The sequence below is a fragment of the Stegodyphus dumicola genome, chromosome 7 (genome assembly GCF_044657685.1).
Source record: "Stegodyphus dumicola isolate Sdum_Otavi_A_Nest chromosome 7, ASM4465768v1".
Taxonomy (NCBI): domain Eukaryota; kingdom Metazoa; phylum Arthropoda; class Arachnida; order Araneae; family Eresidae; genus Stegodyphus; species Stegodyphus dumicola.
Genome location: NC_140774.1, coordinates 105,117,704 through 105,135,524, shown reverse-complemented (window position 1 = coordinate 105,135,524; position 17,821 = coordinate 105,117,704). Strand labels below are relative to the sequence as shown.

The following is a 17,821-nucleotide window of genomic DNA, read 5'->3' as shown; positions in this document are numbered from 1 at the left end:
CCACGTTAAGATATTTTTGTGTCATTTAAGACATTTTTGTAACTAGAAGTTTATGTTTGCTACCAACGGTTGCAAAAATAAACACCAGAGTAACGAGATTTGAGGACACGGTGTATACATTAATTAAGCAAAATTAAGAGAATTTGCATCCATCAGCGGCCGAGAAGTAAAGTTACTGAATATGAGTAATTTGGTCTAGGGCTCGATTTCCGGCAGACGGACTGGCTGCATGCATTTTTTCGTGTTTTTCCCCATGTGTAACCTGTATACGAGCCAATTTCCCTTAGAAAGTCCTCCCTGAAGCCATCTTTTCATTTAGGCAAATAGCCCTCGATTGCTTCGCCATAAAAAATAAGCCAAATCGAGTAGGAGAATCTGCATATTATGACCAATTTCTGATAAGCTACTGGACAGATATTAATTAATGTACAATTAATAGCAGAGAAAGAGATGTATCATTGAAAAGTCATTTCGTGTAGGCATGATTATCAATAAAGCTCATAGTGAGAGATGTCCAAAATCCACGTTATGATATCTAATTGGAAATACGTCTAATACGAGGAATGCTTTCCTCTCACAGCCAGAGAGGCATACTGGACAAAAGGCAGCTGAGAAATACCTGTGGCAGTCCATTCCATTCCCGCAGCAAGGCTGTTATCAACTCTGGAATAGGCTTTCAGAGGGAGATCTCTTTCAGTCATCCATACTTTCGTGGCTATTCATTTTAGGTGATATCTTACCCAAGTCTGCCGAAAAACACGGCGAATATCATGATGGAATGTGAGCACACAAATAGCCGAATCCCCTTCTTACGTCCCTTACACCTCCGCAGACACGGGCGCGTGCACTTGCGAATAAGACTCTGAATATTAGCAAAATGCTTCAGCGGCTAATTAGTACCTTTGGTTCAATATTTTTCATAAAATTAGGCATAATGTGAAAATTCTCTCAATTTTGTACGCAAATATATATGTGTGTGTGTATATTCAAATTTGAAAGATTTTGCAGAGACAATAATGAAGATTATAAATACGAACAAAGATAGAATTGGAATTCGGCACTGCGACTCAGATGTTGGACTTCATATGTTTTTTCTTATGTTTGTTTTTTCCTTGGCAAGCCCATCTTTGATCATAGGGCCGGCTTGTGCCGGCTAGGAAGATCGCGCCTGTGCTCTTATAATGATATATTGATATAATGTGCGTGCGTATACATACATGCATACATATATATACTATATATATATATATATGCATGCTGTAATGTAATCACACACATATATGTATATGATTACATTATATATATATATATATATATATATGTATATGTATGTATGTATACATAAAATCATAAACCATAAAATTCCTTAAATTTCTTTTTATCGATTAATGATTTTTCCTTTTGCTATTGCGTTTATCCTTCACATAAACGAGATAGCTCAGGATTCCTTATTTCAATGAGTCCTTTCTATGCACTAATTGCTGTCATGGTTTTCTTTTTCAAAATGTCATTATATTTTATTGGTGATGTTCCAATGAAATTCATGATTTTGTTAGTAAAAAGAAGGAAGCCAATATGTCTAATAATATATTGTCTAATAATAATAATACACTGTCTAATAATACTATTTCACGACTCAGGTTTGAGCTGAAAGAAATTTGTGCTCTTAGAACTCCCTCTATGAAAACAGAGTTCCAACTCCAATGAAAGTATTTCAATCACCTAACTTCGTTTTTCCTATTGTACTGATTTCATGAAATGTCTTCCTAATGTCATCTGAGCTTATCCAAAAGTCCGTTGCTGAGTGCAAGTCTACTTTAGAATATAGCGAGATCTGTAAATAAACTGCATTAACGTGCCCCCTTCTTTATGCCTAGGGTTGCTTAAGAAGATTAAAGAAATGTTTATGTTCAAGTATTTTGTCAGTCTCTCTCTACTTGCCAGATTAGGCGTTCATTTCTTTTAAAACTGTACATACAAATGAGATTCTGTTGATTAATTTTGATTAATACATATAATCTATTATTGATTAAAATTTTTGTAATGCAAGTAAATGATATCCGATACTTTCACTCCAAATTATTAAAAAGGAAACATTAACGCACTTACCGGAATAACAGCTACTTCAGTACTTGTACCAGGGATTCCATCTCGTCCAGGTAAACCCTATAAAATTTTATCAGTTATTTAAACGAATTAGTTATTAGATAAATGCATTATTAATATTTTTAAATTTCCAGTTGGAATTTGCTGAAATGAAGATACGTATTAATATCTTCTAGACACTGGTATTTTATTTCATAAGAGACATTTCTTATATCATAAAACGTATACTTATTTCTATTTCTGGCCTAGTAAAGTTAATCTAAGCTTTAGAAAGCCTGACGATGTACGTTTTCTTATTAACAAAAATTTATCAGTTGGATACTTAGATTCTCCAAACGATTTTAATTAATTGTTTTAATGTATCATTTCCAAAAATTAATGTTTTGAAAATTTAATGTTTTGAAAAGTTTTTTCTTTAAATTTATATACATTTATGTCACGACCTTCTCTTTTTGTAAGACTATTACAGTAATTTTTTTTTAATTTCATACACCTTTATATGTAGACATTAATTTACGAAATCTGTCAAATACTTTTCTAATATTGTGTCGAAATTAGAACTGATAACAGTCTCATTGTCTTTAAGTGACTGAAGTCAAATGTTAGAAAGAAGAGATGCACTTCTCTCATTTCAAGGCAAAAGCTAAAAGTCATTAATCATACAAAGAATGGCATCTTGAACGCCGAGACAATCTAAAATAAGGCCTCTTACGCCAAGCATTAAAACGAGCCGTGAGAAAGGAAAGAAAAAAAATTCTTGAAGAATATTCAAAGTTCTTCTCCAGACAACATAGCGAACTATAAAAAAGTAAAAATGACTTTCTATTTGATAGATTGCAATACAGAAACAAAACGTTTCGATGTGGGAAAAAATTATACTTCTCATTTTACCACAATTTTTGTTTTACTGAGCGAACTAGAATTAAATCTGTAATGTATTTACAAGTACTCGAATATATGGTGTGGCGTGGTGTATTGAGAATACGGCAAAGCACACTAGGGCTATCTGCTTAAGGAGAGGGATGCCTTTGTGGAGGACTTTCTAAGGGAACTGGCTTGTATACACGGTACACATGGAGAAAACGCCCATGCAGCCAGCCCGTTCGCGGGATTCGAACCTCAGACCGAACTACCAGTGTTCAGCGATTTTACCCCTCGGCCGCTGGTGGGCACTCGAATATATGTGAACCATTTATAGCACTGTTACACAGAAATAGAGAAACTCGCTTTTAATTTTACCGCTTCGCTTTTTCATCGTTGAATCGTTGTTAGGCGAAAGACATTAAAATGCGATAAAATGTGAAAGTTAGCTGGCATTAGATTTGTAGCGTAGGGAGATGGGTTATTTTATATTCAGCGAAATGACTTAATGGGTGTTTTTGAGTATAAGTAGCGCTTGTGTGATCCAGCTTTGTGATAAATTACTTCGCCATCTTAAGTAAGCATTACACTCCTCTTGTGTTAAATTATCTGAAGCCAATTTTTAGAGACTGACAGTAAACATCTGAGCTTATCCTTTTTCCTGGATGTAAAAATTCTATAAACACAGTTTCATGTTCATCCCCAAGCAACTCTTTCGTAATCTTCTTTCTTACACTTCCGAAGTTTACCTTTTCTGAGATTCGGAAAAGCCTATTATATTTCGTAACCTGACATTCCAATTCTGGAATTATAGTTGGAGAGGATATCAATATTTTGTTAGCTGTAACAGTGTAGTTCTTCAAGAAACCATCGCCCAGTTCTATTCCATAGAAAAAAGGAGTTTGTAAAACGTCCACTACTGCTTTTTAATGTCTTCTTCAGAAAGCCTTTCTAGAACCCATCGAAGCATAGCTTCGGCTGAGGCAAACTCGATGAGGTTCGCAGATACGGGTGCCCGCGTGTAGATGTTATCCCGGCGTAATGATTCCGACTTTCGAAGTTCGAACATTTTATGAGTCATATCAAAGAAAATGAAAGTTCAGAACAGTTCACAGTCTGGGTGAGCACATAAAAGAGTCCAACAGAAACACACCTGCGGTGCAGGCTATGGCGAAGATAAGTGCGCGGATAAGCAAATGGCGTGGAAAAGAAATGCCTTAGCTCACAGAATTTGAGAGTCTCTCATGTGTAGTGTTTACATATTAGGAGTAAATAACATAAAATGACAGTAAACATAAATGCAGAATGAAAATATAGGAAAATATATAAATATATACATTATATACAGGTAAATATATACAACCATTAGCAGCTGACCAGAAAAATAATACAGTATGAGATTGTGCATAGATATAATTAATGTGGGACAACTGGGTATACGAATCATTAGAAAGACAGTTAATGATCAAGGTATCTGAGGACCGAAAGCGGCCGTTTTCGTTTGCTGTCAATATTCCAATCATAATTTAGCACTGGTATGGTGCTTTTATTAACATTTGGTATATTTTTGAAACATTTATCTGCAAGACTAGCAAAGTAAACATATAAAGTTGGTACCTTAAGCTCTTGGTGAATTGCCGAGTTTCTGACGAAACATCGACAATTCGTCGCTTGTCTGAGTAAGATATTCTGCAGTATTTGGAGTTTCTTTACATTAGTAAAACTAGCATATAGGAATATCTGTTTGGGGAAACAGGACAGGCATATGAGAGGATGGGACGCAAAAGGGTCTTGTAAATGAGTAATTTGTTGTCAATAGAAAGAACTGAGTTCCGGTCAATTAAGGGGGTAAGTGTTCGTTTACGGAACTTGGCTATAATCTGTGTAATATGTGGGGTCCAGGTGAGTCGCCTATCCAAAATAATTCCAAGGTATCGGACTTCCTTAGTCCATTGAATAGGGATGTCAAACACGTGGATGCAGTCTACATTATCGATGTTAGTCCTTTTGTTGAACCAGACGGCCTCAGATTTATCCACATTGATCTTTATTTTCCAGGCGTTTAGCCAGGACTCAAGTGTATGGATGTGTATTTGGAGTGCTTGTATGACTGGGCCAGGAGATGCATTTTTTGAGAGAATTGCCGTGTCATCGGCGTATATAGCCAGGGTAGTGTGTGGTGATTGTGGGATATCGTTCGTGTAGATATTATAGTTTTGTCCATATGTAATTGTGTCTGTATGTCCTTGTTTATATGTAATCGTACCCATGTATCTACTAGTATTATCAAATATCTTGGCACTGTATAGTTAATATACATCTATTACACACTGAATAATCATGTACCTAATGTGTCTGTACTCAAAATGTCTGTATATATATATATGAATTTATGTTCTGTATATATGACAATGTAATTATGCATTTGCACATTTTATCCTGTAACACAACACCGTATCGCAAAAATCAAACTAGGGTCCCACTCTAAAATTAGTTGCACCAATCATCTGTTCAGCATTGTATTAAGTACCTATTGTTAATGTATGTTGAAGTAGCACTTACCTGCCGCTTGGGTACCCACTGATTAACCTAATACACGTGTTTTAATATCTTTGTACATTGGTTAATGTACTTAGGAAACAGCACAAATAATCCAGTAGCAAGACACTGTACCACACAGTACTAATCTAGAGTCTAACTTTTAATTCACTGTACTAATTACTTATTCCAGCATAACATTGCGCACCTAATATTTCAGTATATACATGTCTTGTGTATCTAATGATAATGCTTCAAAGGATCATAGTGTATTCAACATATGAGTACACACGTTATATATATATGCTACCGTATCCATGCTTTTGCATACACCTTGTAACATGGCAATGTATTATCCAGTGTTTAACATTAATTAGCTTTAACGCCACTGTATTAAGTACCAAATTTGTATGTACGCTTATGTGTTAGTGTATTAGCACAATTTCCACGTATGGTTATCTAGATAAAGGTGGACATGGCGCTATACCGATTAACCGTATTGGTAGAGGGGTGGTGCCCACGCCCTCCGTTGCATGTCGCATGTAGATATTATAGTAAATGGGCCCAAGGAGGCTCTCTTGCGGGACGCCAGCCTTGATAGCCCGTGGGGTAGAGAGTGAATTGCTTACACGAACGATAAAGTGTCTATCCTTAAGATAGGAATAAGTGGTGGCTATGATGTACTCTGGGAAGCTCAGAGTGATGATTTTGTGCATGAGGCCCGCGAGCCAAACATGGTCAAAGGCTTTAGCTACATCGAGGAAGATGGCACCTGTAGTCTGATAATCTTGGAGGCCTTGTGAGATCAGCTCAGTGACCCTATACAGCTGGTGTTGAGTAGAGTGCTTCTTACGAAACACATGCTACTGTGGAATAATGATGTTTTTTAATTCAGTGCATGCAAGGATTCTCTGCAAGATGATAAATTCTGCTACCTTGCTTAGTGAATGTAAAAGGCTGATGGGTCTGTAAGATGATGGCTCCGATGGTGGCTTTCCAGGCTTTGCGACTGGAGTGATGATGGCGATTTTCCATGGCGAAGAAAATTTTCCCAGGCGTAACATGGCATTGATGATTGCAACAAGTTTTAAAAGCATAAGAACCCCTATGTTTTTGAGCATCTTGTTTTAAATTTTATCCAGTCTAGGACTCTTCTTGACTTTCTCGATGTAGCCGTAAACCTCTGATGGTTTGACAGGAGTAATGTTGTTCATGCGTGGTTTTGAGAGGAATTGTGTTAGTGTGCTGGTAACCAAGTGTTCCGTGGAGAGTGGGAGATGTTGTTTGTGCAAAATTGAGAAGCATAGTGATCAGCTAGTGACTCAGCGTTCTCAAGTTCTGTGGTGGCAATTTGTTGTCGGCCGTTTAAGGGCGGAATGTTGGTGTAGCAACTCTTTAATTTTGCTGTCGCCTTCCAAACTGAGCTTTTCTCATCTGAGAGGGAAGAGAGATAAGTGGCTTAGTCGCGTTGTGCGTGTTGACGCGTAAGACCCTTAACCTGATGGTTTAATCGATTTAGTGCAGTCTGCACTAATGCGCTGGATATCTGTACCTTTGCCATTACTTGCGTGCAGCATTTCGTTTTTGAATGAGCTTTCTAAGTTCAGGATCAGTGGCTTTTTTCCTATGTGTAACAGGCGTGCTGTTGCCATCAAGAGCATTTACCAGATCAGTAGTGAAGCTGGTGACCAATGCGTCTAACTCATCACCTGTGCGTGCTGTTGGAATGTGTAGTGTAGTGTAGTTTAAGGCTTTGGCATATCCTGCTCAGTTAGTAATAAAGGCCTTTTTGTGTGGTGTGCTACAGACAGAGGTCTCCACTTTAATCATGACCGGGTTGTGGTCAGAGGATAACTCGTTAAGAGTTTGGATGGATCTTGAGGAGCAACCTTTGAGAAGGAAGAAATCCAGAACATTGGCTGATCTGTCATTGTAGCGTGTTGGAGTATCTGAAGCTGCAATAGTAATTCCTGCCTCGTTGGAAAAACCGTAAATTACAGAACCTAGGTATGTGGAATGGTTGCAGTTCCATGCTCGATGTAATGAAGTCTCCGCCTATTATTGTTTTTCTGTTGAGTTGGAATAGCGCTTTAAAGTCACGCGCAGTATTCGCTTGTGGTCTTTTTTTGCTTGGGACATAGGCAGAGATAACTATAAGTGGGTGTGAAGTGAGTGTAGTGACTGTAATAGCTAGGGCATCAACGGCTAAAAGCTGTGGCAATGTTGTAAGGTGGTGGGTGATGGAGCGTTTAATGAGGATGATGAGCCCTCCTCCAGGATGCCTGATACCTGTGGGTTCACGATCATATCTATAGAGGCAGTAGTTTGCAATCTGGAAAGTAAGTTGTGAACTAAGCTTGTGTTCTAATAGGAGTAAAATATCAGGGCAATACTCATTTACAAAGATACGTAATTCATCTAGTCTATGGCGTAACCCGTTAACGTTCCATGTTAAAATTATAAGATTAGTATCCATAAATTAAACATTATTAGCTAGCCCGTGAATTTCTTCAAGAATAATATGCAAAACATGAATTTTGCCTAATATGTTGTCACATTTGCGAAGTTCGGGTAGCTTACTTTTATAAATATAAGTAATTTGGCTGATATTACATCCAAATATGCTTTCAAACTCTTTCATGATTTTAATTAACTCAAATATATCATTTGTACTATTTTTTGCAGAATTTGAATTAACAGGGGGTAATTCTTGACTTTTAACATTTGCAATAATACTATTACCCTTATTAGCAGGAATATGAGAGGAATTAGTTGATTCATTTTGCATAGTAGCGTTACCCGCATCCGCAGAGACATTGGTGGCAGAGGCCTTGCTAGAGTTTGTTGTAGGTTTTATTGCTTGGGCATAACTAATCCCTGGCTTGACATTAGATGATTTAATAGACTTTTTATAGGTGGGGAACCTAAGGCAACCCCTATAGGACGCGACATGAGGCCCAAGGTAATTTACACAGACTGTGTTATCAATTCTGCCAGGTTTGTCACTAAGGCCAGTTTTCGAAAACTAGCACATTTGACGCACCTGGGTGCGACATGGCAATTTTCTGACGAATGGTGCCACTTCTGGCAATTGTGACATTGTGGCACCTGGTTCTTAGATATATATTTTTCTATAATAACACTGAAGTACATGAGATGTTTAACTTTATAGATTTCATCAATGTTCTTATCTGGAAATATCTGTGCCTGAAAAAGCGGCATTAAAGCTTTAGTGCGGAATCTCGTTAATTGAACAACTTCGTTTACATTGTAATTTAACTTGCGCGAGTTTCAATGACAGATTTTATTTCGCATTTAGTTTAATTTCTTATATATTCTAAGGTATCAGAACGGCATAAAAGTATTTTTGAATTTCAGTAACTATATCATTCGGTTTGCAAGAATAATTCAAAACGAATCACCTTTTCGTTTTCAATATAATGGAAAACGAATCAATATATGCACAATTTGTAGCAATTATCGTTTAAGAAATGTTGCCAAACAGAACCTAAACTCTGAATGTATATTATTTATGTTAATACTCATTCCATGCACTGAATTAATAGGAATTCAATAGAATAATTTCCATCATGAAATTACTCGACTGTGTCTCATTATGTATACTTGTCTGTAAACCAGAATCCCACTGAAACTGAATTTCACAACGATGTATTTCGTAATCGATAAAGAGATCGTCCTTGGATTGAATTGAATACTTTATACAAACAAAATCGATATTCTATCGTCATTGGGTTGAACTGAAACCGTTATAATAGCAAAGTCAATATTCTAATGCTGTCTGTTTTGTAGGAAATAATTAGAAGTTTTTAAATAAGCTGATGAATAGAACAGAATGTTATAAGGAAGTTCGTATTCGTTCATGAAAGAAGGCGCCAATTCATAAGGTGCCACTGATTTATAAGTACGTTTATGATTGTACTTCAGTTTATGACAAATTTCAATGTGCTTAATGAATATATCTTCTGTAGCCCTGTTTCATGAAAATGCATCCCATTATCTCTTTCTTTCATGAAATATGAAGTACTTAAAGCGTAGACAGTTTATTAAAGCAAGAGGTAGAGGTTCGATAAATTTGACATCTGAAACTTCGGTGCCAGTACTATTTTATTTCGGTTTAGAGGATGAAGATGATTTGTTTTTTAATTGACTCATATACCAAATTTCATATTTTTCATAAATGAAACCCTATTCCATTTAAGAATTTTTATTTTAATCGAAAGGTTACATCATTTTAAGATTTTACATCTAGCTCATGAACTGAAAAGTAGTCATAGGTACATTTCTAAAAAAATAATAATGAAGCTATGAGACATGACGTGAAGGGGTGAAAATTTGTAACGAGTAAGGCATCTGTCGTTTCTAACAATTATCGTATTTAGGTATAACGGAATTTTATACATATTTTTCCATTCATATTCCGTTCTGCATGCTGCCCTATATTTTTAATTTCAAATACATGTTATTTTAAAGCCTATGAAAGTTGTATTTTGTATTCATCGCTCAGTTTTCTTTGTAGGGCAACAGATAATTGAGTTATTTTATTTTTATTTTATTTTTATACTGTATAATATAAGTGCCTACTTCATACTAAAGGCCTACTTTATACTGTATAATATACTGTCTACTTCATACTACTTCTACTAAAGGCCGCAAAGAATTATAATGAAAAACACTTCTTAAGATTTTACAGAACTTAATATTTTATAAAATAAAAAGAAAAAAGAATTTAAAGTACGAGCTACGTTTTGGGTATTTCACCTTTCCGTTTTAAAAACATCAATTATCGATTGCTTATGATTAACTTTCTCTTGGCTATGTTACTCGTATTTCCATATTTATGTCTTTATGAATTATCTAATCAAAATAAAATCGAAATCGAAGTTTGCCTTCTTTGAATTAAGATTTCATTCTGAATACATCACAATGCGCTTCTGATATTCGGCCTAACTAGATTGCTGCAGATCTTCTTACTGCAGCGATATCAAAAATAACATGATCTGCATCGACACATTTAATGTCTAAAATAAAATGAATTTTTATTTAAATCTGCTACGACTGTTTCTTATTTAATCTGCCCAGCCGCCAAGCTTGCACTCCATTACGTATTTATGAATCAACAATTACCCAATCAACTTTCCTACATGATCATATATATATATGTGTGTGTGTGTGTGTGTGTGATGTACCAGCTTTTGTGCGGAATAAATATATTGGTGAAGAAATATAGATGTAGTCGTAGCTTAAATTATCAGACGATAAGTTTAAAAAACAGGATCCATTTATTATTGGTCAGGAGAAATAGCAGTTACAAAAATCATATTTCCGGAGTAAATAAAAATGAATTACTAATAAATTTTTGTATGAAGTTTACTAAGAAAAGACCGCGATATTCCTTTGCGAGTCCTTTTATAGCCTCTGGAAAGGCGGAGCTTCAAAGAAATGACGTCAGCCTCGTCAGCCATTCCAGTTCGCTTTAAATATCTCCAGAACATTCTATAACTGTACGTGTAGAAAAAGGCGGGATAAACAACTTGACTACGGGGCTGTGGATTTAATTCCACGTACTTTCAAATAAGAGACCGTCGCCATTAAAAAATGAAAAGAACATACAGTTAGAATTTTAAGTGTATTTTTGACAATGGAATTTTATTATTACATGATGTCGATGGCATAATAATGTATTTGCAAGTAAGAGAAATAATTGCTCTCATTGTCGATTTCCTTATTTCCTTTTATTCTTTTAATTAACACTTTTCTAGTCAGTACCTCTAAAACGGCATAAAAAGCGCTTAATCTAGAATTTTTAAATTTTTTAAAAAGAAAAAAAGCAGTGACTAAGTAGCAAGAGACGCTGACAGCGAATGCGACGTGTTCAAGATCAAATGAATCATTCAGAATGAATAAGTTTCGGTTTTAGACGTATTCTGATTAATTAATTTTGAGAGTCTAAAATTATTATTAGGTAAAGCATTTACGTAAGGGCCTGCGTCATTAGCGTTATGTAAGAATCTTAGCCATTAATTCTGAAATTGCGCAGTTTCGATAGGCTTGTATAAGTAGTCCCAGTTTTTAGGACAGAAAAGGAAAATATACAAATTAAAATAGAGAAATAAGAGACTATTACAAACTAAAGTTAGAATATTTCGTTACATTTTTTAATATCCATTATAGATATGACAATAAAAATGGTTTAGCATTCTAAATGCATTATGTACTAAATACATTAAAACAAGCAAAATGCAAGATATTATAAGTAAAACATTATTGTAATAATACTTACTGGCAGACCAGGTGGACCTACAGGTCCAGGAGGTCCTGACTCACCCCTTTCACCCTGAAAAAGAGAATCATCGAAAATAAGATTTCTAAAGAAAATGTGATTAATATTGAAGCTTGTTAGCTGTGTCTATACGTCTGCATTTGCTGCTTTGGAAGAAAAACCACACAACTAGAAAACTACTAGTTTAGAGAACAAAAAAGATTTAATCAAAGTGTAACTGAATATTAAGGGTGTCACTAAGAAAAATTAGTGATACCGTTTCACATAAAATATAGCACATTTTTGTTTTGACTATGACATAAGCGAATGTCACAATTTTTGAGTTACGCCGGTTTTCTTCAAAAGCAGCGACATCCTTTCGGCTGTTACTCAGAAAATTCATCGAAATTTCTTTTTATTTCCATCTGAACCATAATGTTTGAGCACATGCATAGCTGATACAGTAGGCGCCGCTTTATGTAGTCGCTGTTCATGTTATCATTCGGATATTGTTTTCGAATTGCTGAAGTCACGCTCATTTGTATACTGAAGCACGGAAAATGCATCGCTTATTGTGATCAAGAAGTGCTTTATCAAATATGAATGTTATCAAAATATTATAAAATGAATTTTTTTAACTGAAGTAAAGTCGGTAAAAAATGTTGAAACACAGCAAGGATCTCAAATTTTTGCCGCATGCACCCCTTTCATTATTGTTAAACGATATTTTTCTCTCTCTTTCCCAAACTCGAAAAATACATGTACATTTATTTAAACTTAGATTATTTTAATGTGTTTATTAACAGTGTAATTATGTGTAAATTAAACAGAAAATTAATTTTAATTAAAATTTAATTTTAAAATATTTAAAATTTTAATGTGTAAATTAAACAGAAAAGTATGAATACCAAAATTTGAATAAAGGTAGTTTTATATATTCACAAACAATAATTAAATAATTAAGATTTAAATGAAAGGGTGATGGCATTCCATCTGTAAAACTGTGAATTCTTCCCTAGAAGAGAATTCCTCTTTGGTTGCGAAACCCTGAAATAGAGCAACTTTATCGTCAAATGACACAGCTATATCACCAAATAAGGGATGAAGTCGCCAAGCATCTCGATTTTGATTTAGTTGTTGCCATTGAGGTAAGTATGAAGTTTTAAAAGGAAACTATGACGATCAAGGGGTCGAATGTATATAGAATATACACAGCAAAAATTTAAACATAATCAAGATCCTATAGTTTACAATAAAAATATTAATTATGTTCATATTTAAATATTTATTGATATGGTATATCATGATTATTTTCGGTTTTCTTCCGAAAACTGACTGGTTTATCTCGAGACTGAATCGAAATGAATTCCATTATTTTGATAACTTAATGCGATTGTCCTTATTGAAAATCATTCATTTTCTCAGAATATAAATGAAACGTCACTCCCGTTTTCAGGCATAAATGCTAAGCATTTCCATAGTCTGTAACTTTAAAATAAGAATTTCTAGGTTATTTTCCGTCATCCGTTTTCGACCACTGCTGCGAAATCATAGAAATCCACAGTTGCAGAAAAAAGCGCGGTTCCCTTAATTTTTGTTTTCCCACCTCATTGCCATGTTCGCTTCTTCATGAAAAGCAGGCAAGTGAGGGCTGACTTGAAGTGCAGTCTCAAATGGCGTATAGAAAATAGATACTATGTGCTGATGACGGTACCAGTTACCATTGCATAAGGAATAGAGGTGCTCCCAACAATACTGAAATGCCTATTTTATTGCTATCTGCAAGCACTGCACGAAATTAAATATGAGAAAATTGTGACTGCATATATGACCAGATTATAATTTATCTCCGAATAGTCACGTTTCGGCATTAGCCTACTATTCCATTTTAGGTTCTCACGTTTTGTGTTCTAAGTTATGATATTTTGATATTTTATATGTGTGTGATAAATGCTCCATATTTAATCCAGAAAATGTGTTTGATAAAATAAATGTGAGATTAGAAAAAGAAATTTGTCTGAGCAAGTCTCATGCATGTGGGTTATTGGGTAAGTCAAATATGTAGTTATTCTTGTCACTAGGGTTTAATTTGCAATGTACTACCACAAAGAATTCAGGCCAGTAAATATTGCGCACATGTAAATTTAATTAAGGATTTCTAGATAGATATTTGGTTAGATTGTCACATTACAACGCCTCCTACACTGACTACCAATAAGTATTTGGACACCTGTGATAGAAAAGAAAAACTATTCAAAATCAATAGTTGGTAGAGCCTCCACGAGAGGTAATTACAGCGTGGACCCTCCGGGGTATACTTTCCACAAGTCTTTGTATGACAGCTAGTGGTATTTTCTTCCACTCGGCTTGGAGAAGACATAGGATTCCGTGAAAATCCGTGAAGACATCCTTCAGGAATTTTGCACGGGTAGTGCACCCATGAATTCGGCGATGCAACTTGTCCCAGAGGTTCTCGATAGGGTTCAGGTCTGGACTCTGGGCAGGCCAGTCCATTCGATGAACTCCATTGGCACCATACCAAGCCTTGGTTAACGTCGAAACATGACAACTGGCATTGTCGTCCTGACAGTAACAGGGGTCAAACCCGTAAACCTGCCACAATGTAGGAAGCACATTGTCATCCAAAATAATGCAGTAGGTATCGGACTTGAGCTTACCATGAGTGGGACCAAGGGTCCTAGCCCATACCAGGAGAAACACCCCCAGACCATAATTCCATCCCCGCCGAACTTGACTGTTGGCACAATGCATTCTGGCAGGAGACGTTCTCCAGGTAGACGTCAGACCCAGACCCTGCCATCCGAAAGGTAAAGGGTGAATCTTGATTCGCCACTCCAAAGAACCCGTTTCCACTGATCTACGGTCCAATTTCGATGTGCCTTGCACCACATTAACCGAGCAGCACGGTTGGACTTTGTTATCAAAGGCTTATGGGCAGCAACACGACCATGAAAACCAAGCAGATGTGCTTCCTTACGGATGGTATTCATTGAAACAATACTCCCGGAGGCCTATTGAAACTCCTCGCGGATGAAGGCTATCGTGTGGGTGCGGTTCTTCCGAATTTCTCTGAACAGCACTCGTCGGTCTCTACCCCCAGTTTCGTTGGTCTGCCGACTCGGGGCACATTCCGACAATCACCACTCACCTTCCACTTCTTAATCACATAGGCCACTGTCCATATTGGGTACTTCAGATCGCTAGATATTCTCCTTAAGGATCGGCCACATTTGTGATACCCGATAATTATACCTTTCTCGAAATCAGAGAGCTCCGAACTGCGAGGCATCTTGCATGCGACTAAAGCCGATGCTGTTACCTACACGATATATACCGGCGTGTCCGTGGCGTACCTTGGGACCGCAGATATCGTCATTTGCATAGGTGTCCAAATACTTATTGGTAGTCAGTATAGTAGTGTACACCACTACAATCCACAACGACGACTGAAGATCGTTATTTGGCACTTTCAGTTCTACGACAGAGGACTGCTATAGCTTCAAAGAGCTCTCAAATAAGCTGCTGTTGGAGCCCAAGTTTGGGCCCACCAGCGGCTGAGCGGTAAATTCGCTGAACACTGGTAGTTCGGTCCGAGGTTCGAATTCTGTGAATGGGCTGGCTGCATGGCCGTTTTACCCATTTGTAACATATATACGAGACAATTTCCCTTGGAAAGTCATCCACGTTGGTATTTGTTCCTTTAGGCAGATAGCCCTCGAGAGCTTTGCTAAAATCTAATAAACCATGGCACCTGAGTTTCACAGACTATGCTCACTGCAGCTGTGCTGCTCACTGTAGCACACAGGAAAGCGCCTTTAGCATGGTGCAAAAAACATGCGCTTTGTATCAGATTTCAGTGTAGAACTATGTTTTTTACAAACAAATGGAGATACAGGCTAGATGTGGATTATCGGCGTATCTGTATCGGGAGCGAAACTGGAACACGGTAATATATTATTAGGTATTTCTCCCGCCTTCCCATTACACGACGAAGGCACTTTCGCCGCGTGCCTTCGTGGCACGCGGCAGAAGTGCTTTCGTGGTGTAGTGGTTCTGCACGCTGAGCCGGTATTCCAGAGGTCCGTGATTCAATTCCCGTAGAAGGCGCTTGCTAATTTTTCATCTCTCCGGCTTTTCTAATTACCTAATGTCTCTACAGTGGCGCCCGAACTAAAAGGGTGTTTTCTCCACACCCAGGATTTGGCGATTGGGTCCCCTGGAAACCCCAATCTCCCTTTAAAAAGGGGAGTATATAAAGTATTTCTCCCACTTTCCTAGCTTGCCTTCGTGGTGTAGTGATTCTCCACGCAGGGTCGGTATTCCAGATGTCCGTGGTTCGATTCCCGGCGAAGGCGTTTGCTAATTTTTCATCTTGCCTGCTTCCAAAAAAATCCTAATATCTCTACACTATCTTCCTTGTTAGGGAACAGGAAGATTACGGTGGAGGTATAATCTCAAGTCTTATGTTCGATGGCAGTATACCTCAGCATGTTTTTGACAAATACTTCCTTACTGCTTTGAGATACAGGGAGGAGATCTTAGAGCCCTATGTTCAAATTTTCAAAGGCGCAGTTTCTTCTGGGTTCCTGTTAATAGACGACAACTCTTGTCTATATAGAGTTTAGCCGGTTGACGATTACCTACAAAGGGAAGATATTCGCTACGTGGACTAGCCTGGTCATTTTTCTTTTCTTTTCTTGAATTTTAAAATAATTTTCAACCTTGATTACGATGATTAGCGTATTAAAAGTCATAAAACTACCAAAATTTTCTTATTTCCGATAGCATATTAAAAGTTATGAAACATCCAAACTTTCTTATTTTATACTTATTAAATTAGGTTTATTATAGAAATAAGTCGTTACTAGAAATATAATTCCTGAAATTTCATTGGCTTGATATTACTTTATCATTGTTTTGCCTTTATAAAGTTTCTGCCTGATTGCTTTATTGTTACTTTCCCTTAAGCATATTCGTATTATATTCATACATGTGTCTTTAGTTATTCGCATTACAAGTACGAATTTCAATACGTTTAACTTAATCTCTACTAACTCAGCTTATTAGTCATCACGCTGAAATAAATAATAACTCATTCCCCATTAAGAGAACATATTACTATTATCATCTTGATGTAATTATTTATCTTTAGCACTGATATTATTCTGAATGGTGTAGAGCAGAAAAATAGAAATTGGAAGCTTATATTATTTGGAACCATTCTTTATTTATTAGAGGTCTGAATAATAATTATTATTAAAAATCAGCATTTTTATATTTTGAGATAAAAATTTACTTACTGGAAATCCTCGTTTTCCTTCTGGGCCTGGCAATCCAACTGGGCCTGGTTCCCCCTGAGAATATGATTTTGATTATTAGTTTTAATTTTTATAGTTTCTTCAAAATTCAAAGATGCATTTTTGCTAACAAAATTCAAAAATTGTACAAATGTCAATACACTGTCCACAAAAGATTTTACCTGGCCTTTATTTTCGCAACAGTTGGTCGCAGGCATATGTTTTAAATCACAAAAATGCTTTAAATGACCCAAATATATATGCTTTGGCATTATTAAATAAAAAAAAAGAATTAATTTTGTAAAAATTGCGATGTCTAAGTTTTTATACAGTCCTCTTTGTCCCTATACTTATGTTTACGAAAATTTTAGAGTCATTATAAAATATATATATAAAAAAAAAGTTTGTCCCGTAAGACAAAGTAAGTTGATTTAAATATTTAATTTCACTATTTGGAATATTCGGCGCTTATTTTCGGCTTACTTTGAGGAGTCTGTTAATAAAAAAATTAGAATAAATTGAGTTAAATTGTTTCCCTTGAATGCCGTCCAGGGATATTGCTTTACGCTTTATTAATTTATAACATTCTTTAGATTATAATTTTTTATCCATATGACAAACGAAATTTCGCACAGGAAATTTGGAAGTTTCCGAATGCTAAAAGTACATTATTAATATTTTTGTGCGTTTCAAATCATAATCTAACAGTCATATCAAA

At 36.1% G+C, this 17,821-nt stretch overlaps 1 protein-coding gene across 2 annotated transcripts in view; it reads right to left on the bottom strand.

The window, feature by feature from the left end:
• Positions 1-17,821, bottom strand: part of LOC118195415 (uncharacterized) — a 432,135-nt gene that overhangs the window by 154,111 nt on the left and 260,203 nt on the right. For both annotated transcript variants that reach the window (XM_085820678.1, XM_085820679.1), the window contains exons 16-18: positions 17,107-17,160; positions 11,807-11,860; positions 2,110-2,166 (exon numbers count right to left, since the gene is read on the bottom strand). In XM_085820678.1, the coding sequence (XP_085676804.1) occupies positions 2,110-2,166; positions 11,807-11,860; positions 17,107-17,160 (165 nt within the window). The remainder of the gene's footprint in view (positions 1-2,109; positions 2,167-11,806; positions 11,861-17,106; positions 17,161-17,821) is intronic.